Source organism: Falco naumanni, chromosome 4 (genome assembly GCF_017639655.2).
Source record: "Falco naumanni isolate bFalNau1 chromosome 4, bFalNau1.pat, whole genome shotgun sequence".
Lineage (NCBI taxonomy): Eukaryota > Metazoa > Chordata > Aves > Falconiformes > Falconidae > Falco > Falco naumanni.
This window is the reverse complement of record NC_054057.1, coordinates 37,770,106-37,797,238: the sequence shown is the minus strand read 5'-3', so window position 1 is coordinate 37,797,238 and position 27,133 is coordinate 37,770,106. Positions and strand designations below refer to the sequence as shown.

The following is a 27,133-nucleotide window of genomic DNA, read 5'->3' as shown; positions in this document are numbered from 1 at the left end:
TTTAGTCTAGCCAGGATTTTGAATTCTGAATTCTGCAGTGGTACTTTTCTGTTAATATGGACTTATTACCCACTTGCCACTTAGTTTATCAGTCAGTGGTTAAATCCAGTTCTATCAGTGAAGTAAATGCCTACACATTATCACTCTGCAGCAGGCTGCCAACAGAGACAGTCTTGTCCTAGTCATTAACAAGCACAATGTATGCAGAACACCAGAGGGGAATTAAAACCACAAAAAATACCTCAGGGTGGTATTTTTAATATGAGAATTTAATTTGTAATTTCACAGATTAAGAATTTTGGCTGCATTAATCCTTTTATCAGCTCACAGCAGGTTATTTGCAGAAGCATAACCATAAGGCGATATTCATTGGCAGAAACACGTCTTTGCATAACGTTAAACATCAGGAGCAGTGAAACCTTTTGAAGGGGGGAGAATAAAGATGAAAAATCATTATATTTTAAAGCAAGGTTCTTCTAAATGCCTCCAGTAAAATTTTGAGTTACAGAAAGACTATTTCTGTGTCTAGTAGATAATCATTATGAAGCATAAATCCAGATGCAAGAAAGGACAATCCCAGTATCAAATACTACAATCACTTCTATTTAGTATGACTTGGATATACTTGTAAACATATTTACAAAACAAAGAAGTCATATACTTTGGAGAGTTGGGAAAATGTTTACTGTGTAGTGAAATTACCAGGTTTTGTGATTCTGGTTCTCTGGGTTAATATTTTACACTGGAAAACACTTGCTATTGATAGTTAAATAAATGTAGGTATAAACACATTGAGTCTTTATGCACAACAGAAGTGTGTGTACACACAAAATCTAATGCCTTCTAATCAGACACCACTGTGATTTTGCAAATCTCTGTAGCAAGTAGTATTAATCGTGGAACATATTTTGTCCAATTTGGTCCTGTGCTGAATTGCAGATTTGGGGATTTAGCACTAAAAAACAAGGAAACACTCACAGGTGAACAGAAAGAAAAAGGCGGGGGGGGGGGCGGAAATCAGTCAAATGATTTAAATGATTTTCCGTCAGAAAATATTGTTTCTTTGGAATCACCGTATTTCATGAAAGTATGGCAAATCAGCCTACACTGAAAAAGTAAAAAAGAAGTGTTTCACTTTCTCTTCTTGTTTTGACTTTAGTACTATGTATTTATACTTTATACATAATATTTTACAGCATAAAATGCTAATCTTGTGTTTAATTTTAAAAAGGTGTGCAAGATGAGTTTATGTGAGAAGGGAAATTTTGGGGGCTTTTGTTTTGTTTAGTTTCAAGTCAATGCATCATTACGATTGGGTTGGAAGTCCAGTCTCCATATAAGCTGTCTCATATCTAGCCACTTTCAGTTTTTAAAAATAGCACATTAAAAAGGTAAGAGTTGTGCAGTCCTGCTAAAAACATCTTGTCAGGGAATACAATACAATTTATGATTCAACATAGCCTTCATTCATCTCAGACCTGAGCAGTAATCTGTAGATTAACGTCTTTTACTAAATATGTGTACTTAAAAAAATCAGCCCTCCCCCTTTTCTGCTTTCATATTTGAGAGCTCATACCAATTTATTTGCATAAATTATACACCATTCATAACATATGGTACTAAGGATAGCAGAATATCAAATGCTAGTTGAAATGTCACAGTGTGAAGCTCTAGTACATAAAACAATAGCCAGGTCTTTAAAAGACATAAAGATGAAAGAGTAGCTCCAAAAATTTACAGCTGTGCTAGCTGTTAGTGCAAAACCAAAGAAAACTGTTACGACCCAAATGAGTTCTTTAAACAGTCTATTAACATTTCCTCATACAAGCATGGAGTGGCAGAGCTCTGAGGATATTTTTATATGGACGTTTGTTCTCTGAAGGTATTAAGTCAGTGATTTTTCCCACCAGTTTGAGGCATCCTAAGTAAAACTGAGTTTTCAAACCATTGATGTGTGAGTATTTAACCATTTGCATTTTGATCCCTGTGATTGATATCATCATGTCTACTAATAATTAATTACCTGGTGCTAGTGGAAATAGTCAAAGTTTTTCTCGTTCATGCAAGAGGGGATTGCTTTATGTGAAAGCTTTTTGAGTTGTTGGGATGTTTTTAACAAGCCTAGTTCTCTATAACAGTTAAAATGAAGTCAAACAAAATAGTTCAGTTCTACTGGCATCAAGATTCTGAAGATGTAATATGTGATGGCAAATTATTGAAAAACCTTCCTGCATTTTTTCACATTCCTATTTCTAAATGCTCTCAGAGCAGACATTTTAGAATGGAAAATATGAATTATATAGCCATGCACAGGACACGTAGACACACACAACCTATGCACAGGACAAGCAGACACACACAACCTGGAAACAGTTTTTTTTAGAAGATGCATGCAGCTAAGAATGTTTACATCATACAGCTTTCATCATATAATGCACGCAGCTATTTTCCATTCAGAATTTTTGCAGTGCTTACTTGCATAAATAGGTCGTCTCTATAAAAGCTATATATATTTACTCAGTGTTGTGTTTTCCATATATATTAATTATTTTTAAATTACTACTTTTGTGGGAAGAAATCAAAGTTTCTAACTGACACTCTTTTTTGCAGTGTCTTCTATTTTTACTGTACCGAATGTAAGATTACAGCCAGAGACTGGAGAAAGCATGAGAGCCTTTGGAAAAAACAACAGTTATGGCAAAGGTGTATCAAACAGCAAACATTGAAGAATACCTATGTTCACAACGGATCATGCAGGTAAGCCATGATTATTGGAAGGTATATCTTTGAAAATATTCTTTACTTTAGTTCTCTTTAGAGAAACAAAATATAAAATTCACCTGCACATTTCTTAAATTGCTCACATTCAGGCAGATAATCTGTTTTTGCAGTATAATGGTCAGTATGAAGAGTGTAAGTTGCTGGCCTTGTGGGCAGGATCAGTGTCACTGAAAGGTTGAAAATATTGCAGAGGCTGGTGCCAGCAGATTAACTGCTAGGTTGCCTTTAATTTGGACTGGTGTTTTTTTCCCCAGTAAGACATGGAGACATAAAATACCTCTTGCCATTTCTGTTGCTAAACTTTGGGGCAAGGACAAGAAATGATTCATTTAGTATGTTTGATAGCCTTGATAACAGAAGGATATTCTTGATGGAGGCAGAGGTGCTATCATGTTAATGAATGTGGTCTGTGTTACTGGATCTACTAGAACTGGTTTTGTTCTTGAAAGGCTTTCATTCAATGCACCATCTTTTTAGCCTTATTTATACAGCAGTGAAATAGTCTGTAATATGACTTCAGGTGTTGTAAGAGTAGAACAGAACCTGGGAAGGACAGGTGAGTAGAGAGACTACGTACCAAATTACAGTAAGGGTATGGTGGTGGTTATATCATGGCATTAACTCTCCTCTGCCCATATGCATCACTCCAGTGTTTTTTCAGTGGAATTTCCCACTTGACAGACTCTTCCGGATTAGCAGTATTCCATTATATAGCTGCTTTGCTTATTATGTTTCTGTAAATAGTTTCATACCACAGTGTTTCACAGAATACCCAAAGTGCAGTTCCTTTCATTCAAAAACCCAGGCCTGCTGCTTGGTTATTTTTTTAAGTCCTGGTTGCTTTTGCATGTTGAGTATATTATAACAGCTTGTTATGGAAGTTCTAGGAGCTGAGATAAATGCACACGCTGCTTGTGTACCTATTCAAAGGTATAGTCTTACATAAATATATAAAGTCTATATTTAGCTACGTTTGCTTGTTACAATATCAGATACAACTTTCTCTAATTAATTATAATCAGTTTTACTGTTGTAGGTTTATGTGCGGGTTTTTTTAACCCTATAATATCGTGGAGGCTGTTTGCCTGACAGGCAGCAACTGCTGAAAAACTGAAATGAATAGATTTTGGTCTTGACAGCCTGCCCCAATTTTTGCACAAGCTCTCTGCCAGCAAACCATTTAAGATTTTCTAATGTCAGAAATGAGGCTGCCTCAGAGCACTCTGTTTACATCTTTATTGACAAGCTAATCCCTACTTTTTCCCGGGGCTGTGTCCCTGCAGACATCTCTTCAACCTTGTCTCTTCTAACGTGACATATCATCCATCTAAAGTAAATTTAGAATGTGCCCATCTATGCTAAAGACCTTTTGTGTGGAAGCTTACGTATGGAATCTCATTTCTCATGTACAGAATCTCTGCTTTTTGTTGCTTCCCAGCAAATGTAATTTTTCATTTATACAATATGCAATAGAAAGTCTGTATTTGCAAAGGGGTGTGTAAAATAGCAGTAAAGAGAACCATTTGATCATTCTTACTGAATACCTATTTAAGCCAATGCAGATTACTTTTTTAAATTTTTTATCTAAAGAGAAAGAGAGCGCCATATGTACCCTTGATGTACGTCACTGTACTATTATGGCTACTCAACCACAGCTTTAATACAGAATAGCACCTTTCATTGTGTAAGATCTGGAGCCACTTAACAAATGTTAAGTTGTGACATGTATACGTTATTGATTACAGTTTTCCATCGTAGCTTGGGACTTTGTTGTGCAGGTGCTTACAGTGCAGTAACATAACCGTTCCTGCTTGTAGTATTTGACTTGTGATGTAAGATGGGGAGCAGCAGATAATACTGGAAGAGTGTTAGTACCGAACAGGAGTCCTGTTGTACAGTGTAGAGAGTTGGGGGTTAATGAGGTGAAAGTAGAATAGCAGAGGAGATAGAAGAAATGTGGACATGGAAACTGGACCTGGAAGAGGAGCTGTTTAGGCTGGGTGGAAACCTTTAAAGGAGTGAGACCACTAAGCAAAAGGAAATAAGAGTCAGTGTTGGGAAGAAAGACAGCAGTTTTGATAATGTGAAAAGGTCTGGTGAAGGCTTAATCTGAAAAGCAGGTGGCTGTGATTTGAAGCAGTAAAGCAGTGATGGGCACGTAGGATGTTCAATCAGTAAAATGAATGAGTTAGGAGCTGAGTCAGTTATTCTAGCACAAGACTAGAGTTGCAGTAAGCAGGATGGTAGCATTAAGGAAGGGGTATTTATTATGAGATATTTAGTTAAGGTCTCCATTCACAAGGCTTGGTGAACCAAAAAGATGCATGAAGAGCAAAAAGAAAGATGACAGCAATTCACCAGGGTCATGAAATTAACAGACAAGTCGAGTTAGATGGAGGCAAACAATACAAGCTGTTCAAATGTCAATGAGATAACATTACATCTAGTAAGGGTAAAGGAAAATTAAAAGGTGCCAATATCGCAAGGAAATAGATCACATTATGAAAAAAACAGAGGCAAACAAATACTTACAGCTTTATCTCCTGGACAAGGCAGGTACATATGTATTTTACCCATCTTCTTGAATTGACTTTATGCATATATGGAGGTGATAGAGAGGTTAGGAAGGGCTGGAATTTTGAAGTATTCCAATATCCATCAGGAAGTGATGAAAGAGAAAAATCTGTAGATGCTCTCTAATCCTCTGATATGTGTGGAAGGGGATGGTTCTATTTTTTATGTATTTTGTGCATTTTCATACATTTATACATTATAAAGGAATTTATTAGAAGAAACACACAAAAACCCCAAACCAAGCAACCATCTTCAACCACTTCCAGAACCTCAATGGTGTTAAATAAAATTCTAGTCTTGTGTCTGATTCTTCCTTCCAAGTGTTCCTAATTTACTTTTTTCAGGGCAGAATAGGAAATAAAATTGAGAGTGCCAACAAAGCAGCTGTGCCAAATCTTGCTGTGATAATTTAAGAAATTATCACCCCCTGCTATTTTTTCCACATGCTTGCCAGATGTTACTGCCCTAATAGTGCACCCACTGAATTAAATCCACCTTTCTTTAGGGGTTGGAAAGCAGAGACTGGGCTTTGTCCAGCAGTGGCTGAGACATGGGCAAACACCATCATCTGCCAACTTTGGAAGCAGCAATTTCTGTCAGATTGGTGAAGGAAAGGAGCTGAAGGCAGTAACTTTGTAAATGGCTCCGTCATCATTTGTTAGAGCTCATCTGCTGCCCTTAGAAACAGCTGCATGGAGCGACTGAAGAAACTGGTGTATCTCTGAGAATTTCTACTATCTTTAAAATATTGTAGTGCTTCAGCTGCCTGTCTGCCATATAGCTGCTTACAGATCCAGAAAACTCCTTGAAATAGCTAGTAATCTAGGACATGTTTCTGAAAACCTAGATAATCCCTGTCAGGCTCGGACTACTAATAGAGTCTTTGTGGAGTACACTGCGTCATTGTCTTGGGCTCCAAGAGAGAGACAACCCATCATTTCAGTGCCCATGGGGAAAGAGCTGACATCTGAAGTTACCAAGGTCGGCGTTGAGGCTGCTCCCTACTGGAGAGAATTAGCAAATAGGTAGTAATGAGCTCCACTGCACACAGAAGTGTCTGTCAGCAGTGAATTAGACGGGGCCTTTGGGGGAGAAAGGAAAGAAATCTTTTGGCCATATCCAGGCATGTTTAAAGCTTTGTGATAAAGCAAAACATTTTTATTTTGTGCCTGTTGGTTTTCACTGATATATTTTCCCCCTGGGCAGGAAGCATATCTGCGGAAGTATTCCCCATATCTACATAAATTGTTGAGATATATTGTGTACTGTATTCACCTATCTCTACAGATACTGTTTTATCGAGACAAGAATGGGCCATAAGAAACTCCAGAGCTGCATTTTTCTTTGGCCAGTGGAATATGTGGCTGGTGTTTGTTCCTCTCTGGAGGAGGAGGAGTCAAATTGTAATCGAAAAGACAAGGCATTACCTGATACCAGATAGCACGCAATGTTTTCTTGTGGTGATTTATAATCCCCGGTTCCCATTGGTGGACCAGAGACACGAGATGCGTTTCTGGCCTATTGTCTGCTTTCCAGAGCCGGCAGGGACAGCTTCATTCAGGATGGTAACACCATATGCTTTTAAAGTATTTAACCTGTATTACCATAATGAGATCCCCTGGCTTTCTAAATCTCTTTGACAATTCACTGGAGCAAAACAAAAAGTGGTCTTTATTTGCATTGCTTCACCACACGCACATGCATTGGAGCAATCCTGAATTTCAATCGTAGGATGATGAATTCTTTCTTCTGTGTCCATTTAAGCCAGCAACTGACACCAGCCCAGCCAATCAAAGGGACCATGGCGTCATTCAGGTCAGCTCAGCTGTGTAAAAAACAGAATAAAGCCGAAGAGGTGACAGTTAGCATTATAATGGCAAAAAGTGCTAGTCACTGATTTGGTTGCTTCTAACCAGGGATGTGCAGCAGCACAGAATCATTATGTAAAATCACCTTTTTCTCCTTGCTAGCTAGAGAGGTGACTGTTGTTGCATCTCCATCCAAATAGTTTCATTTTTGTTTGTCATCTTCAGTTTTACATTTACAAATTGTGTAAGAGCTCCTATTCAGCACCACTGTGTGGAAACGTAATTTTTGCCTGCTTTGCCCTAGTTGAGCTGCAGGGAAGCTATAGTCCAGCAGTGTATGTGTCCAGCAGTCAGTATTGAAAAGTCATTCTCATTCACTACTCCCCTGCATTTACTCTGTCCTGGGTAGCCCAGTGTTGCTGAATCACTGTGGAAAACCGTATACTGTGCTTCTAAGTCTTCATCTCTCCAGCTTCAGGGGATAAAACTGTAGTAATTACAGTGGAGAAAGGTCTGCATAAAAGAGAAATTCTGAAGTGAGTTGCTGTATGTCAGCCAGATTTTGTCATTGTTGATTTAATCAAAAGCTGCAAGTAGCCAGTAGTGCTTTATAGGTACAAGATCTCGAAATTCAGTGTGAACCCAGCTTGGGAGAGAAAAGCAGAGCTATAAAAGCACAGCAGTTAACAGTTTCACTTTTTTAATGCACTTTTTTTTTAAATAGATGGATTAAAATAGATGTTTACAAACAGCCATTGTGCTGCCGCAGTGGAAAAGATGGAGGCCTAAGCACCAAAGATGGGAGGTTTAAATTTCTCTTGCTTCTTTTAGTGCCAGACAATGTCTATACATGAATGTTGAGGGTCAGTTTAATTATTTAACTAATACTGGATTTGCATAAATTGGCTTTCGTGAAAAGGCTAATAAGATGCAGTTGTGGTGGGCAGCTGAAAGCAATTTGGTTTTGAGTCCAGTAATGACAGTACTGAACAGAGTTGAAATTGTAACATCAATTTTGTAAAATGTTAAATTAGTGTTAAGCTGTGAAAGATAACTGCAGGATCCAAGATACTTTTTGGTGCTCTAATACTTTTAGTGCCATTATTTTTGAATGTTAACAACATAATGGTTTTATGAGACTGTTCCAGCTGTGCTTCACTTAATATCAAAGAATAAGATCACCACACTGATAGAATATGCCTTAAATCTAACACACAAGGGAAAAACTCCAGGCATTGGACTACATTCTCCTCTTGATATCTAAGAATTTATTATCTTATTCCTTTAGTCTAAAATAAGAGTTACAGATGAATTTTGTCCTCTATTCAGCCATAAAGAAAATCCCCCCGTATTCAATAGGCTCTGCTCAGAGGGTGAAATGAACTGAACAAATAGCTGGCCAGTGCAAGGCTGTCCTCATATAAATCACCCACCTCGCTTATGTGACACGTGGGGACTGAGGCTGGAGTGACTGTCCATACGGATGTCCATCAGATCCCCCAGTATGCCACAGTAAAGGGAACTCGCCACCCAGTCAAGGAGTTCACAGGACTTAAAAATATCTTTAATGCTATTCCTGTGTCGTTAGTGTAATAGCTCGCCTTGCCTGTTATCATGTGAAATACACTGCCACTTAATTGCACTCTGTATAAGTAGTGGAATACACAGTCTCATGGCTTTCGTGATAAAAATCCTTCTTCAGAGTTGGTAACCTAATGGATAGAGGTATGGAAAGCGAATGGGTGGAGGATGCCTTGTGGTCTCGCTAAGCGAGCTGAACATGGTGCTGAAAGCCTGCCTGATCCATGGACTGAAAGACCGGGACAGCATCTATGCCTGGAAATAGGCATAGGTGGAAATAAGTAAGCATGAACAGGATTTCCAGAATCATGGGCAGGATTCTGGGAGGAGGGGTAGTTAGGGAGTTTCTTTAGGGATGAAGGGAGAAGGAGGAAAGAAAGGAAGCAGGACAGAGAGAGGAGGACTTCACATTTATTGTTACATACTGTACTTGGTAGGACAAGTATATCAAACCTCCATGGCTAGGAGACATTGATGTCTTCCTTGCAGTTATATACTCCATGTTATTCTGTGTGAAATTAGTGGCTCCATACTTACTGACATGATTCTTTTTTTAAAAATTACAAAGTTTCATGGCCAGATCAGCTGCAAAGCTGGCAGAAGAAAAAGGAAGCATTACTAGTCTCATGGATAACTTTTCTCAAGGGACAATATCATATTTTCTTGTACTGTTGCACAGTCTGGAGCCTATTTTCAGTTCATTTCTAATGCATGATAACTTGCCTTCAGCACTGTGAAGATTCATTTTCAAATAATTTTTAGTGTAGAGGTTTTTAATTTAACAGTGGCTTTTGCTGCAGGAAAGATACTAGTGATATTTGCATGAATGCATGTGCTCCTTTGCAGCGCTGTTGGTCTGTCTTTCCAGTCTGACTGTTCTTAAATTTAGGAGACGGAAGGTGGAATCTTCTGTGCCATAAATGCACTGTATTGTATTATTAATATTAGGATAGCAAGTGATTCCCACTAGACAGTCTTTGTGGTCTGTTGATGCTTTAAGAAGTGTCTAGGCATGAAAGGCCGTTTGAGTTGCAGTGGGCTGATAGTCTGGGATGACATTTGAATGCAGAGAGGACAATGTATAAATGACAATGACTGGGAGGGAGGCAAAAGCGGGTCTAAACTCTCCCTATTCTCCCATGGACAGTCAACTCTCCTTTAGGATTATTTCCTCACGTGACTCCTCAGTTAGGCTTTGTCTAAGAGGAAAAGTGGAACCACTGAAGGGGAGAAACTGAGGTTTCCAGACAAAGCAGAGGCTCCCAGTGCTGACACATATGGCCCGTAACCCAGAGAGACAGCAAAGCTAATGAGAGGCATTGCCTCTCAGGCATCATTTGCAGCATTCAGAATTAACAGAACATTTTACTTTCAGCCAAATCATAAACAAAAAATGAATTTTAGTAATGCCGTATACCAGAATTGTATCCGTGGAGAGCAAGCTTTGTGTTGCTATTTTGAGTCTGTAGTTTACATCGCCTGTTTCTCTATGAAACAAAGAAACTAAACCAGCCACTGCAAAATTGGCTCTGAAGGCAACACCAATTAAAGTGAATGTGCACTGAATACTCCTAGTTGTGGGGAGATTCTTGCCTAAACTGCAGTCATAGTTTACAAGTCATTTAATAAAAATACGTTATTTTTTCTGCCCCATAAGCTGGGATGTGGGTGGATGGTTTCTCACATGCTCCTATTGCTAATTGCTGTGAATGGTCTGAGGAGGAAACCCCCCCAAAAATTGGAAAAAATGCTAAATTCGCCAATAAAAATACATAATATAGAGGAATAACACTGAAAGAGTATCTTCAGATATTTTAAGAAGCAGAAACAGAATCGGGTATTTTCCATGATTTTGTGGTCTTGTTATAAATGATTAATGTTGTTTTGGACCATACATGTATTTTGAATTAGAAATTATGAGTGATCATTCTCCGCCATTAGTACCTAGCTATTAATTTTGTAGAATCATTTCTGCAACCATCTTTTGATGTTACTATAAGGACTGTTTGTACATTATATTTTCTGGCATGTATGTTGTAACAATACAATCACAGCATGTCATAGCATGGTATAAGCCTTTTTATTCAAGTCTTCTCCCTGAAATTTTTATTGTACAGTTGCTTTTAATGCCTCTCTTCTTCATTCTGTGCATTGCATCTGTGTTAAAACCTAGTTAGCTTACAGTCTTACCTGCTAAGTTTGATTAAGAACAAAACTAGTTACCTGAAGGGAAAGCAAATCTACACAATTAAATCTGTCCCTGTGTGCTTGAAAGATTCAGCAGTAAGTAATCTGTCCCATCATAAAAGGAATAAAATCAAAACCACTGAGTCATTATCATGACTCTGCTTGGTTTCAGCCCACAAAGTCACATCTAGACTATGTAGATACTGTATTTGTTGGTTTATGTGTCTGTGTGCAGACACTTGTAGATACAGAGGTGTAAATGTTGCCAGCATTTAAATGAGATTAAAAATGCTATTTATGGCTTGCATCAACAACAAAAAAATACTCATAGTCATCCCCAGGTGAAGACTCATTTAACGAGCTTACAGCACCTAATTAATGCTGTAAAGAACGCCATTTGGCAGAGCAGAATTATGAGGTCTGCATATTGATGGTGGCAGGGAAAAATATATCTGTTTTCTCTTTATATGGTAAAATTAACTTGCGTTCTTCAGAAAATGGCACATCTCGAAGGTATTGCTCTCAAAATGATCTCAGGGTGGAAAGAAACCAGTAATAACAGCACCAGGCATTCAGTTCTGTCCTAATTTTCCCACCAGTTTTTCAATGTTTCAGCTGCCTCAGAGACTTAAAGTACTCTCATTAGGTAGCTGCAGAGGCTGCCTGCTTGCCTACTCCATCACTCTCTGCTAGCTTTCTCTCTCGCTCCCCCTCTTTTGCGCTCCCTTTTTTTTTTCCCCTCCTGCCTTGGGAGTGACTGTGAAGATCATTTGCTGGCATGATTGGCAGGTTAGAGGATTCGATCAGATGAGTTCCTCTTAGTGCAGGTCAAAAAGGCTAGTTAGCAGGAGCTGTCGAAAAATGCCAGCAGCATTCAAAATGGGAAATGTCATGACTTCGAGGCAGGGGGTGCCACCTGGAACAGAAAGCCCCCAGCTCATTAGCAAGTTACAGGATGCAAGCTTAACTGGAGGGAGCAGAGGAGGAAAGATAATACCCAATAGGGAAAATTATTGTGAAGTGGAATTGATTTCATGTATAATTTGTTTATCACTAGAGGGGACAAATGCTGTCCTCCTGACATGTGCAGAGGAGTGTGGACTGTGAATGAAGCAACTTAGCATAATCTCCAGGTTGAGCTCTGGATATAAAGGATGCCAACTTCTTTCTTCCCAACTGTGGAAATGATCAGGTCATGTTGTATTAATTAAACCTGACATACTCTCAAATGGTTTATCTGGGCAATTTTAGCAATTTAACAGAATGTGGTAGATACGAGCTGCATTCATTATTAACACAGGGCAGTGTTTTGTTTTCTGGATGCAGTGGGGTTGGGGTTTTTTTGCAAGCTGCTGTTGCAAAAAGACATGTTTCTGTTGCAAGTTGAATTATAACAGAGATCATTTTTAATGCTTAGTCAGACTGCATAAAATCAGAATGCAAGTTCAGTTCCATGATATAATGTCATTTCCAGGAAAAACTACATACCCTTAGAAAGTATGGATTTAAAAATAAAGTGTTTAGGTTTAGTGTATAAAATTTAATCTGAAATGAAGACTACAGAGTCTGCTGCCTGTCATGGACTTAAAGAATGCTCATAGAAAATAGCAGCATTACAAAATGCTTAGTCTTCTCCGAGACATTCTGTAGTGGTAAGATTGCAGGCAAACTCTTCATCCCGGGCAGTTTTGCTAGCCCCCCCGGGCTATTAATGTTGCTAACCATTCATTTGCTTCACTGGTCTGTATTTTCACATAAAAGGCATATTGCGTATCAGTAGAAATGAGCTGCATAGATTTTTCTCCCCCCTAGTTTTTTTTTTTCAAAAATGTTATGAAAATAAGATGGGATCCTGGTAACTTCTGGAATCTTTTATTGTGGTATCTTTGTGAGGCTTTGAGCCTAGCTTTACTCCTCCTGAAGACAATGGGAGAATGCCATAGACTTCAATGGGAATAGGGCTGGCTCCCTTATCAAAACTAGTGTAGACACAACAGTACCATCTCGGGCTGAGTAAATGAGATTTAAAAGCTGCAAGCTGTTCCTGAAGAACTGTTTTGCAAACTATATCTCTTCTTATTAAGGAATTTTGCCTTTTATATATTAAACATGTACTTCTCTCAGAAGTTTGCAGCTCATGCTTAAGGAGTCTCTTGGTTGAATGCTGAGGAATGTTTGCTTAGTGTTCAGAGCCTTGATGTTGTTTTTTTCCAGCTTTCATTTTCTTCCATCCATCAAAGTTTTAACGTTGGTTAATGGAGTAGCCAGGGTTTGCTTTATTGAGTAACCACAGGCTGTTGAATTTCCCTTTCTCCACCTAATATGAATCAGATTTTTTAAAAGGACTTTCTTAATCAAAATATTTGCACAGAGACTTACAGATGAGTGTTTTCTGTTTTGTATTTCTGTAAAAAGCTCAGCATTAACATTCTGCTAGTTTGCCAAAAAGAAGAGTTACTAAAGCACTGTAAACACAGGCATTCTTTACCTTTCAGATAACTTTTTAGTGCAAAGTTCTTTCAGATGGACACTGTGAATATTGGCTGCCATAGTCTGAGCTAATGAATGCACATACTCAGTCCTTTGCAAAGTTCAAGAAAGAGAACAGAATGTTGGAATAAAAATATCCTCTTTGCAGATCCCATGGGAGAATTTTTCCTTGGGTAGCTCTCCAGATGCCCAACTACTCCTTAAGTAAAAAGTAGAAATGAGTTTGAAGAGTTCAGAAACTATTTGTTATTCAATGTCTGCTCTGATGCTTTGTTTGGGGAAGTGATATACATTTAAATTATTTGAATGGAATTTGACTGTTACACTTCTACTGGAAAAGAGAGCAAGCTGTCTGGGAAATCTCCAACTCTGTTAGCTCAATGGAATAAAGACAAAGATCAGTAAGCACTGGACAGACCTGCCAGACTTTAACATTTGAGGGACCTGTGGTGGGTATAGTGTCTATCTGCATCTGGCAGCAGCTGCTTGGACACAAGCAGAAGGATGTTTTGGCTAGGAAGTCAGGCAAGCGCAGATAACTCTTTCCTAGGACTGGTGAGACACAGGCTAGTGACCTGTGCATATCCTAGTTTCATGACCAAGGAAGTTATCACTCAGAATTTTAAAAAAATAGTTAAAACCCTTGTATTTCCCACATATTCCCTACATTTTCTGGCAAGTAAAAGAATTATAGCCTGAAATAGAAGAAAGAATTTGACCGTTACTCCTCATTTCTTTTTTTAACTGGACAACTTCTGTTTTTTCAAAACTGATTCAACTGTTTTCTTAGCTTCTAGGAACCTCATCATCCAAATAATGATAGCCCAAAAGGAATTAGTAAATGCCTTATTGTCCCTCAAACTTACTATTCCTGCAGTTGTTCGTCATTCAGTCAAATCCTGACTTCTCTATCCTAAATGAATCCTGGTTTGTTCCTTGACTCTCTAGGGAAGGTCAGGCAGGAGTAGTGATTTGGAGAATCTCATATTCATCATCTGATTTCTACATATTTTCTCCCAAAAATTTCTGAAAAATCACTGGAACTTGCTAGTGTGCATTCTGCGAAGTTACGCATCTTTGTGAATCACTTTTCAGCCAGGAAGAAGCTGTAACACATGGTCCGTATTCCATGTCACTGACTTCTTTTGTCATTGCTTATATGTAAAAACACTTGCTTTATGAATTGCCTGTATCTTTTTGGAGGGAATGGATGTGTAGAGAGTGTTGGAAAATCCAGTGAGGCCTGAGGTCATCTAAACAACTCTGTAATGTGAGCAGCTGTTGATGAAATGTGGTTCAATCAGTAACATTTCAACTTCTGTTTTGTGTATTATATTTCAAATTAAATAGGGCAGTATAAAACAATCCAGAAGGTGAACCTGGGATTGGGCCATGTAGGTTTTTTGGGGTGTGTCTGTAGTTTGTGACTTTAATGTCATTCACTTTTTAATCTTTTTGTCCATCTGTGTTGTTAATGGTGGCCTGTAGTAAACTAATATCTCTCTCTCAAAATCCTTCTCTAAGACTTTGCCTCACCACATTTTTCTTTCTTTTTGTTTTTGTTTTTGTTTTTTTTTACTGAGTCCTACCCCTACATTAAATATCCCACAAGCTATTTACATATATTACTAAGTCTTTAAGGAGATGCGTTTAGGTAGATTGAGGCACATTGAATATTTTTTGACCTAACCCTGTCAAAATCCTTGACCAGGAAGTCTATGCATGTCTTGATTTTTATTTTCTTAGCAGGTGGAACATTGCTTTTGAATCATTAACCCTTGCCATATTTTCTCAGAGAACTTAAAAGCTGAGACTTTCTGAATTTTCAAGTCCTAGACTGGCTGTCTTGTGTAGGTTGCTCTCCTCACTCCCCAAAATCATCCCCAAGCCTCACAGTTTTCTGGGAAACTACTGAACCAGTTTGTGTGCTGTCAGAAGTAGGAGCGTTACTAGTATGTGACTGCACTGCATATGTCACCAGACAGCAGAACGTAGCCATCTCTTCTTCTGCCAGACTCTGAAATGCCAGGTAAAGAAACTGCAGCACACCTGGGAATTTAGAAAGGTGTTTGAAATGTGCATCAGTGGAGCAGAGTGATTTAGAAATCTAATTCTCTTTCTGTGAGTTACTGTGGAAGGCAGAGAGTAAATGCAACTCAGTCTGAATGCATGGGTCCTTATGGAAGCAGAAAAGGTAGAAAAAAAAAGTCCCCAGCTGCAGGACTGGAGGAAGCAATGCTGCTCTAATACAGCTAGAACACTGGGCAAAAAAGCAGGAGCTACACCAGGTGAAATCTGCAAAGATTCTTATGTATGTGGTGTTTCTCACCTATTTTATTTGCATGAAAAAAGCATCGTTTCTTGTAAACATTGTAGAAGCGTCAACATTTTCAGCTTATGTCTATTGCAAGAAACTTTCACTGAATGTTCTGAATTTCTGTTGTTAATCCACTGTGTGTTGTGGTCATGATCATGCACAGAAGTTAAACAACTCCCCCTTGCTCCCCCGTGCCCTCCCCCCAAAAAAACCAAAATCCCAGACCACGATGATAAAATAGTTCATTAAGTCCAGCAACAGCTTGTCAACTTGACTCTTAGTGTGGTTTTGCCTGCCATTACAAACCACATTGATCCACAGATTTGGAATAATCTAGAAATGAAAGGAGGTGAGAAGGATTTTAGAAACTTTTTACCCAGTTTACTCCTTACAATTTGTCCTTAAAAAGGTGGTTGTACTCTAGTGTTTGAGGAGAAAAGATTGTAGTCTTTCTGGTTTAAAATATTCTACAAAATTACAACAAATGTAGTATAAGGGTATGTGCTAAAGGTTGGTAGGTGCTTTTGTTGTTTTGTGACCTTGTTGTCTGAAGCTTTGACCTTTCTCTCCCTCATCTCTTTCTTTCTTTATTAACTTTTATTTCTTACATTGCACCTGAAACCTGGAATGTAAATTCTGTAGATCACAGTTTTTACTTACCAAGTTATTGGAAGGTCCTACCATTGTTGGTGGCACTGGAAAAATGCCATATAATAATAAGGAACCTCAGTGCTGTGTTTATCCCTTTTGGCACAGTTGAATTTGCAATGTTAACACCCCACACACGCCTACACACCCCCAGCCTGGTCATGGATTCTTTGCAAAAGCCGGTGATTTCTTTGCTCCTGGTGCACATCCAAGTGGAAAGGAGATTGGAATGTGAAGAGATTTACCTTTGCTGTCACTTGCTTTTGTATATGGACTGTGCGCATTGATGATGGATAGGTATCCTGTAAGTTCCAAACTTTCTGAAAGGCAACAGAATTCTAGCAGACACAAAGTAAGTAAATGGAGGGTGCTGTCAGCACTTCCTTCATTTAACCTAAACCAGAAAACAGATAAGGGCAGACATGAGGTCACATTTTGCCTTTTAAGGTAAATAATCTATGTCAGCTTCCCAAGGCTTCCCATCTCAACAACGATAAACACGGTCTGTGTGTAGGGCTGGATCCATCATACCTTATCCCTGTGGGAACCCTCGTTGCGTGTGGTAGGATGTGGTCTGTGCTAGTGTTGTGGGGAGGGGGAAAGAGTAGTGTGTAAAACGCATTACATCTGCATAACTGGAAGATTTTAGGTTGGTCAAATACATATACTCCGGTGCTAATGGAACAGAGATCATTTAGCACCATATCTAAGGAATTAGAAATGTATATTCATGATTCTCTGTTACTTAAATAGGATGCCCATCATACTGCATTAATGACATAGCTTTATTCTACTCATTTAATTTTTCTTCGTGTTTTACCAGCTGAATGGCTCAGTGCTGCTGTTGGGTCCTGTATCGTATGGTAGACTTTGCCTTTTGAACTGCGTACATCACAGTTTTCTGCAGCTCCCTATCTCTACTGTCATTCCTTTTCTTTACTCGAAATGTTTCCAAGGAGGAGGAGAAGAAAGAAAGAAAAGATTTTAAAAGGAAAAAAAAAAAAAAAAAAAAAAAAAAAGGTGAAGGAGAAAAAGAGACTGCTGTGGAAAAATAAAAGTTTAAAAGAAAACCAGAATGAATGCTTCACTTGTTGGCTTTTAGCACAATTACCATACCTTAGGAAATATGCAGGGAATAGTTAATTATGACTAAATGAGCTTCTTTTAGAGTTCATGGCAGGCCCCAGCATCCAACTGTCAGTGTTGTGAAAGATTGAATTGGAAGGCTGGTCTCCCTGTCAGCCGGTAGGATGGTCTGCCGGAGTGAAACAGACAGTGAAAAGATAGCTGCGTTAGAGTAGCCTCAGCAAGGGAAACACGTATAGCATTTGCATACTTCTTCTGCAAAGGGGGTTTAATCCAAAGAAAGGAGGAGATTTCGGTATTGTCAGCCAAGGCTTTGTTCAGGGTGAAGAGCAGAAGGAAATCTGAAGAAGGGGCCTTTCTGAAGCCCTTGCTCACAGACTGGAGGTTGTTCTAGTAAAGTTATGTACTTGGGGATTGTTTACACACTATTGTGTGTTTGAAGATCTTCTAAACTGAAAGACTTAAAGTATTCCTCTTCGCTAACACAAAAGCAGGGAATTTGTATGGTAAAAATGACTTACACTGCAAAACTGAACAAGGTCTTTTCATTATCTGCACAAAATACCCTAAAGTTCCTTTTTTGGTGTAGACAAAGTTCCCTGATACTTCTTAGCTGAACTCATATATCACAGAATGTTTTCAGACTAGGAGAAAAACAGAATTATGTTCTCAAAGTGGAGAGAGCAGAAAAATCAGATACCCTTCAGGCTTAAGACAGCCAAATTCTTGCTGCCTTCTCCAAAACAGTTCTTTGTTAAGCAAATAGAGTTGCCTGCCAACTAAAAACAGTGTTTTAAAATTTAGTTGGGGTAAAGGATTGTGCCTTTATTAAGATCTCTTCTGCATGTTCTGATTTTTTTCTCACCTGAGAGATAAGCCAGAAGCCCCAACTAGACCTCTTTTCCAGATAATCTGTAGCAGACCCAGTCCATTCCTTAGAACTTTTCCAGATAAAATAACTCTCTGTGTTTCAAAAAACAAAACCTATTTGAAAGTGTTGGCAGGCAAATTACTCCTCCTGGGAATGGCTATCCACTTACAGCGTACACTGCCACCTTCCAAGGTTTTCACATGGGAGGAAGTGCATCATCTCAGGGTTATGATTAATATTTAGGGACCAAATAGGCCATCTAACAGTATAGTACCTGAAATAGATGGCTTTTGCTTTTTGTTGCATGATTGCCGTAGTCTTAATGGTTTTAGATAGTATTTATGTAGTTCAAAACAAAGGTTTCATTACTTGTGGAAATAATTCACATAATATTATAGAATGTGTTCTATAAATATACCTGTACATTCTTAGTTAGCTCATTTTCTCATCAGCTTTGTAGCTAATAATCATTGTAAAGCAATGTATGTTTCCCTGTCATGCTTTGTGGGTGTGAGGGCCATCAAAGTCCTTGCTTGAATATAGCTTGAATTTCCTATAATAAAAATCAGTATTAGCATTAAGGCTTGATGAATTCTGGGAAAGAAGATGAAGCTATTTCTAAGATACTGAAGAATATGAGGTTGGATATATTGTATGGATATATTTGTGTTCACTCTGCAGTTGTTTAATAGTTATAATTAAGGAAAAAATACACTTCTCTTAATAAATGACTACACGTATGATGAAATTTGGCTCTCACTTATACGTGCTGTGACTTGTTCGGTTGGGGTTTTTTTAATCTCAGATGCTTCCTTATGCTCACTCAGAGACAGACATAGGTGTTTCAGCTCAGTTTTTATTCAGCTATGATAAATGTGAGTCATTAAATTCTTAATCATCTATTAGTCTTATTTGCTCCCACATGGTTGTCAGAAAACCTCACAGAAACACCAGGCAGAAGCAAGTCTTCAAGGGATGGGCTATAGGGCACCTCCAGTTTTCAGAGTGTTGATGCAACTTAAAAATCATGTGCCAGAAAGGGGAGGTGGTTGATGGAAAATGTGCTGTATCCAGTTCCTTGCTGAGCATTATCTGTGATTTGTGCTCAAGAAAAGCCTGAATGAATTTCAGCCTCTCCCTTTCTCTTCCACCCTAGAGAAAACTGGAAGGGGAGATCAAGTTTTGGCCAAAAAAGGAGCTGAACTGAGGCATCAGCTGGCACTCAATGTACAGTTCACACCTTCTCTTATTAGTTTAATTTATTCCTTAAAGTGTTTACATTTTTCCAGCTGATGTGAGTAGTAGAAAAAAAGGTATGGTGTGATACAAGGGTTATTTACCAGATGGTATTTACTGCTGGGAAGCATAACAGTGCCATCCGTAAAGTAGTTTTTGACTGCCTACAGAGACAAATAGACAGCTTGAATCCAACCTGGAGATAATGTAGTATGCAATTTCATAACAGTTATTTTATATTAACTCGTAAGTTGTTATTTCGTCATAAGAAAATGATAACATCTGCCTACAGTTCTTACCTCCTCAAGGAGATAAACTCTTGTGATTTTCTCATGTGCTAGCCACCTTTGTGCAGCCTTCACTGGTTGTAAAGAACTCATACTCCAAAATACGGTGTTGGGAAAACAAAGGATGGACCACAGTAGTAATAAACATGTCATTTAAACCTTGCAGGAAAATTCATGGGGTTTATTCAAACATCCCTTCTAAAGAATATCTAATGATAATATTTTAGTGACACAAAGAGGGAGATCTTCTAAGGCTCTCATTCCTGGGCTTCATTCCCACTGAAGGCAGCAGGAGCTGCATGTACAGATCCAGAGGGCTTGCATCTTGAATAGCATCCAATATGGAGCTGAACAGTTAAAAAATAGGAACCGGTCTCACTCCAACACTTACAGTCTGCATGCAGTGAAGTAATGTTTCCACTTTTCATCTCTTCCTTTTTCTTTCAAAGTAATGGTGCAATCTCCAATTAGAAATTACCCTTGTTAGCAGTCGCCAACGATGCCTCGTCCTGGTTTGCGTTTTTCCTATGAGAAGCGTGTCAGAATTTGGGGGAACTAAATATACTCCTTTGTTGGTGAGCTTGTCAAGCACCGCGCTGTGTTCACTTTCCCACCAGGAAGGTCAGGCCGCTGGGGGGCCGCTCTATTTTCTGAAATGATCCCTACTGTCTGTCCATGCTGTCTGACAGATTGAAACAGTTGTCTGTGTCACTGCTTTCAGGGCTTTTTAAATGCCTCACTTTCCATGAAAGATGTAAAATATGTAGGCAAAGGGGCGGGGGACACACACAGACGGACGGACTGTAAAAGGAACTATACTTTTTCCTGTGTAAAGAAGTATTGGGGTTTCTTTTCTAAAGTAAACTTACTTTTGTTTAAAATAAATTTATAAGCTGATGCTGGGGGGAAAAAAGAGTTGATCTGGAAGAATGGGTAAGTCACAGCTTACATATTCTGTTTCTGAAACCTCATTTTAAAATGAGGGTAATAAAATTATTAAACATACATACATTCAGTAGCTGAAGTGAAATAGTGAAGTTCCTTTGTTCACTTACATTTCAGTTTAATATATTTTCATCTGAGGTATCTATAAAGCCTGAAGAAATTGGTACTGTGCTGAGCCTTCAATACTCCCCAGATAATTGAACTAATTAAATCTTTACCAACATTAACACAACTCCAGCATTCCTTGGACAGTGGTTAATTATTGCATGAACATGGCAAGCTTAAACTAAACAGATGAAAATAGAGTCCTGTGGAACGGGTATTGAGTTTATTCTTTATTCATCTTTTGATAAGGTTTAATTAAAACTGCCTCTCTCCATTGTGGTGAGAATGAATGTGCTTGTTTTCTTAGTGAAAGCCAAATTATTCACTTCAGCCATGGTTCAATAATCAAAGCCTTTGCAAAGTTTTGGGTTATATTGTAGCTGTGGAGATATAATTGCTGCAATTCTCTATGAAGGCTTTATCTATTTATTACATTTTCTATTTATTTATTTATTTATTTTAAAAGAAAATTAGAGCATCCATTTTCTGATTCACTATTTTGATGTGCTTTAAGCAGGGCATTTGTGTAAACAGGGGAGTAAGCTGTTGAAAAAAAAATGGAGGTTTTTTTTAATAACTGGAATGCAAAAATTCTTTTAAAACCAAATCTAAATTCCAGTCTTTTAGAGTAATACACAGAGTAAAATTTAAGCATATATCAAAAGCTATCCTTATCAACTGTTGAATATTAATAAATTTTGTTTTATGACATTAACAGTGGGGCTCTTACGGTGACTCGCCATGCTCATATAGTAGCTAATTACTCCCTGGGCAAAAATTGTTGAAAGAAGCAGTGCTGGCTTATAATGTTAGAAGATGCTACTTTGTAAAGTTGCTAGAGCCACCTAATTATGTGTATGAAGTGCAAACTGCAACACTAGTGATACCATGAAGGAAACAAATCCTTAGAAATCATGTGAAATGTTAAGCAAGAGCAGTGGGGTACAACTGAAGGAAAATGAGAAGAGCTTGTGATCAGGTGTGCATACATGCAGACTGGTGTCACGTGTGTTGCCATGGATTTGCCTTTCCACTTGGAAAGCTGTAAGCTGTAGAACTGGGTTTCAACTTTTAAGTATAAGCTGCTCTTGCAAATCCACATACATTCATTGAGAAATGACACAGCGGGTAAGAAATGGATCAGTGGTCGTTTAAAAAAAAGTTTACCACTCTTCTTTCACACAGTTCTGCAGGTGACTTAGATAGGCCACCAAAAGGTCATGAAAAGAGTTGAACAATTTTATTTGTATCCTGGTTGCTCTTTCTGTCATGTTTTGGAATGATGTCCTGGCAGGATCTTGGTTTCCTGTCAAACTTCTGCTTTCCCATTTATGAAATACTAATTTCGCTTTCTGTGATTTCTCATAAGCAACTATGACATTGTTCTGTCTTGAGCTCACGTTGTCACGAGGAGATTCCGGGCTGGCACAGTGGTTTTGATTTAAGGGGGGAAAAAGCATTTGCTTCAATTATTTTTTTTTTCAGTTTCATGAGTTTGTCTACCGTGAATTTCACTGGGTAATAGAAGATTTAGACTATGAGTCAAATCCTGTAGCAAAGGAGTCTCTTGAACCATGGAGCTGGACTTAACTGGTAGCTCTTCCTCCTTTTAAGTGGTAGTAGCATGCTTGTTGCATATCAAGTGAATCCAGAGCTATTTGGATTCACCAGCCAAAGGATCATCTGCTGGGAATTTGTACTCAGATCTACAGAAATGTGTTACCCATGTTCTTTGTCGTGAAGCAATAAAATTTGTGTCGCAGCTGACCTCGGTTAAAGATTCTGTAAGTGTGGCCATTTATTTAGGCTTTACACTGAAGTCAAGATTTTCTCTATACTATTTCCTGAGGTATGGGACTGTCCCTTGGTATGGACACTATGTGCCAGCCTTGCCTTGAGTGCCTGCATATGGTCAGTCCTGTTTAATGGTGAAAGTTGTATTCTACTTTCCTGCTGATGGACTAGCAAACTTATTAGAAATCCCCCCAAAATACATTACATTAGATCGTCTCTGAGACCGGATATTCCCTTTCAATTTTTTCTAAATAGACCTTTCCTATTTTGTGAAAAAAATTTTTTTGGCATAAAGAAAATAGATATGGCAGAACTGTTATTTTATCTGAGCTCCTTTCTGCTATGTTTTGTCTTTCAAAGCACTGGAAGTCTATTATTCTAGGAAATAGATTTCTTAATTATTTTAAGGGCCTTAATGTATTTTTGCATGAATTTCACTCTGTTAGAGGTTCTTTGTGTTTATTGCATGAAGAGATTTCCCAGCATTTACTGCAATTAGGCTGTGGTTCCACAGTCACTGAGATGGGGTCTGTGACTCCTGCTTTCCCAGCAGCACAAATTTGATCTGATTAAGAATGGACACTTGATCTCTTTATGGAGAGTACAGTGACTCCATGCTGGTTACTGGGGAATCGCCGTAAAGTCTGCTGATTCAAAGTTGAGCCATTGGAAATTTTTTATGAGATTTGAAACAACAGAGCTAGATTGCACTGGATCAGCATGATTTTCACTTGGTCATAGGAGCTTTAAAGCTGCATTTGTAGCCTTGTCACACGTGCTTCTGTCAATCAGATTTTCCTGAACTCTTAACTAAAAAATTATTTTCTAATACTTGGTTGTATTAAAATAAATTTGCTGGGTAATTTATTCTTAAATGGTGATAATAATCCTGAATCAGATAGGAAAAACCTGATGTCCTGGAAATAAGAAAGGGTTTCTGGCTGGGGTTGCTGAAAAAATTGCTTGCTCAAGAGATTGTAATCTAATCTGAGTGGATTGAAAGATTTGAAAATGTCGTCTTTAAATGCGAAACGATTGTTGCATGTTAATTATTTATTAATACATGTGGGTTAATACCCATTAGCATTTTTTAATATGGGGCTATACAGCACTCCAACAGCTTTGCATATCATCCCTACAGATGTCTTAATTTAGTGAGATTCTTAAGCACTTGGCTAATACCAGGCATACACCAAAATGTGTGTAAATGCACTTATTAAGTAGCTTCCTAGCCCTCCCCCAGCAGCCATTAGGTAAAGGTGGTGCAAGAGGACAGATGGACTATCAAGACTGTTGACTGCATTAATTCATTTTGACGTAATGTGATACTGATTTCTTCTTCAAATGACAAGACTCCTTACTGTTTCTTAAAATTGCTATGTAAACAAGAATAATTCTGCTTGCTTCCTTGCTTTTTTGTTTGACAGAAGATCTACAGGAGTGCAAAAAGGTGATTTCCCTAAAAGTAGGCCCACGTATAACTTACAGCGCTATCACAAAGAGATCCTAATGACTTACACGTACATGACTATTATTAACTTACCTTCAACTATAACATTTACATAGTAATAAGTTGTCATCTTTATGCTATCAGCTACTACTTGATCCAATTAAATCTCATATTTTCTTTTCTTTATAGTTACTATGTCATGATGATCAGTCCTTGTATTTGCTGTCAATTTTGTTGTTCATTCTTCTTAGGAAGTTCATAATCATCTGCAGAATGTGGCTGGTCACTTGCCTGAAGTGGAGAATAAGGTTTTGACATCACAGTATTTGAATATTTCTCCCATTTTTGTCTCTGGAACTTTGGGGCTTTCTGTATAATGGAAGAGCAATCTCATTATTTTACATTTTACATTTATCTTAAGATGCGGCTCCCCTAACTCAGAACAAGGCTAAGTTCGGTTATGCTAAGTACCACACAAATATGTATTAAAATTATTCTTTCATGCAAAGATCTCAGGCCATGTGTTCTGCTTTGTAGACTGCTACCCCCCCCTGCATAAAATCTGCTTTTATTCAGGTAACTGGCTGTCTTTTCCATTCAGGATTCATTCTTTCTGTTCAATGACATTTAAATGCTCCAATCATATAAATTTGTAGACCGGAGTCTTGAGTAATTATTGAATTTCTGTATCTTATAAGAAATTCTAGGTGCCTTATGCAGACAGATAGGAAAATAGCATGTAGATAAAAAGAATATTGCTTTAGGAGAAATGCTAATTAATGCTCAATTGAGACAACCCCATGAATGCATGTTATTAATAAAATTCACATTAAGAAGAGCTAAAAACTGAGACAGAAGTAAATAACTAGCATTTATTGAACTTTCTTAATTGTACTTAATTGAACAGTGCAACAAATATATAACCACATGAAGCACTTGTTTGCACTGGAAAATACTGTTTCTAGGTCCTCAATGTAAAGACTTTACTCACTTGCTCGTCTCCTTCAATGAAAGGAGTCAAAGTCCAAGCCTCTACACTGATGCAAAGAAGAACTGCTATGATGAGCAGGAGAGGCGGCCAAGGGTAAGAATTAGGTCCATTTCTTAAGAAGGCTGTCAGAACTGTCCTTGTATCTATAGAAGATAAGGTAGCCCATACTGTTTTAACTGCTATGTTAAACAGGCTGTATTCACTGTTTTAACTATATTGGACTTGATGATCTGAACCAGAAAAATGAGTGAGGCCATTTTAGAAAGGTTCAAGAACCATAAGCCAGTTACAAAAGAAGATGTATACAACATGAGTAAAAACAGAATATGCAAACATACCTCTGATTAACTTATTACAATGGGTCACGTTAAAAGGTACCCACTCCACTGCCTCTAGTCTTTGCCTCTAAGATGGGCAGCTGACCAGTGAGATAATCCTAAAATCTTTCAAATTTAGGATGCTTCAGGTAAGCTTGGGGATTTTCCCCCTGAAAATACCCAGATGCTTGGTACTCAGAAGGAGGAGTACCCTTGACAGTTATGCACAGAGCACTGCTGGAAAAGACACACACACACACAAAACAACATAAAGACCCACCAAGAAAAAGAAAGATCCCATTCAAATGAAGATGCATTCATTCATGGAAGAGCGGGGTAGTTCAAAGTGAGCTGGCGTGTGGGAACTAACATGATACCATGCTGCTATCTCGTGATTACATCACCCATCACAAAGGGGCAGAATCTGTTAGTGATAAGCAACTATAATGAGAGAAAAAGGCATAGAAAGGAAAATGACCTTGTGATAAACTTGAGTGCAGAATAGGCCTTACCAAAGGAACGGGGCAAAACAGCCTCTCCAGTTGAGCAGCAGAGAAGACAGGTATCTGACATAGCGTGCAGGGTGCTTCTTGAAAGACAAGGCTGCATAGTTTACTGTCACGTGAAACTTACTGCACAGGTTGGAGTGATTTGGCATTAAAGATGTCCAAAAGGTTGTTGCTTTCAGTATAGATAAACTATGTTCTTGAGCACATCTTGAAACCTTTCACTAATTTTTCACTGGTCCTCCAGCCAAAAACTGGCATCCGCCCATCCCCCACCAGATTTGCAGATACCATTTTCTTAATGAAAGGAATCCAGAAGTGGGAGTAAAACCTTTCTATGTTCCTTTGGGTTTTATACCATCTTTCATCATCCCAAGGAAATCAAGTACTCTTAAGTGAAGAATCAAATCTCAAAGCACTGCAATGAATAAATGAAATCTCTTTTGCACATTAGGGACCTTTTCATCATGGTTTTGTGTTTCAGGGGATTTCACAACCTTTACTTGAGGGAAACAAATATTCAAATCCCAGTCAGACCAGAACAGAGGAAACATGCCAGATTCAATTACCACTGGAGTTATCAGCCTATGAGATTTTTTTTCCATTTATATCTTCACCACCTTTTTCATGAAGTTCTGCATAAGATGTTCATGGGATGTGGGAGCACAGAAAGGGAGTGACCACCTTGAAACTAATCAGAAGAAGGGATCTGCTAGAAGTCTCAGAAAGTGCTGGAGTCCTGTGCAGCACATTTCAGATGAACTTTAGTACTGATGGGTTTTTAAATCTTCATTCCTATGAATTTTCTGGATGTGAAAATCCACCTGCATGTACAGATATATATATTTGCATTTTATATATGTAGAAATGCCACAAGAGAAGTTGTGATGTCCCTGGATATGTAACATCTATGGATGACGATGACCAAAGAACAAATTAGGCAGTATGAACTATATTTTCTGTGGTTCCTCTGTGGTTTGGAGCTGGTGCAATGTGACAGTATTTCACCTACTGCGGCACAGACTATGGATTTTCTGGCTATTCGCCGCTCTGTGTACTGACTGCATGTGGTGTGTGGATAGCTCTGGCATTTTCACAGAAGTAGTATTTTAGGTTTTGTGTAGCTTCAGGGGCTTCTGACATACTTTATCTATTTCTT

At 38.4% G+C, this 27,133-nt stretch overlaps 1 protein-coding gene across 2 annotated transcripts in view; it reads left to right on the top strand.

Annotated features, from left to right (window-relative positions):
* CDK14 (cyclin dependent kinase 14) overlaps window positions 1-27,133 on the top strand; it is a 316,643-nt gene that overhangs the window by 249,638 nt on the left and 39,872 nt on the right. For both annotated transcript variants that reach the window (XM_040592698.1, XM_040592699.1), the window contains one exon: window positions 2,611-2,757. In XM_040592698.1, coding sequence (XP_040448632.1) covers window positions 2,611-2,726 — 116 coding nt within the window. In that variant the 3' untranslated portion in view covers window positions 2,727-2,757. The remainder of the gene's footprint in view (window positions 1-2,610; window positions 2,758-27,133) is intronic.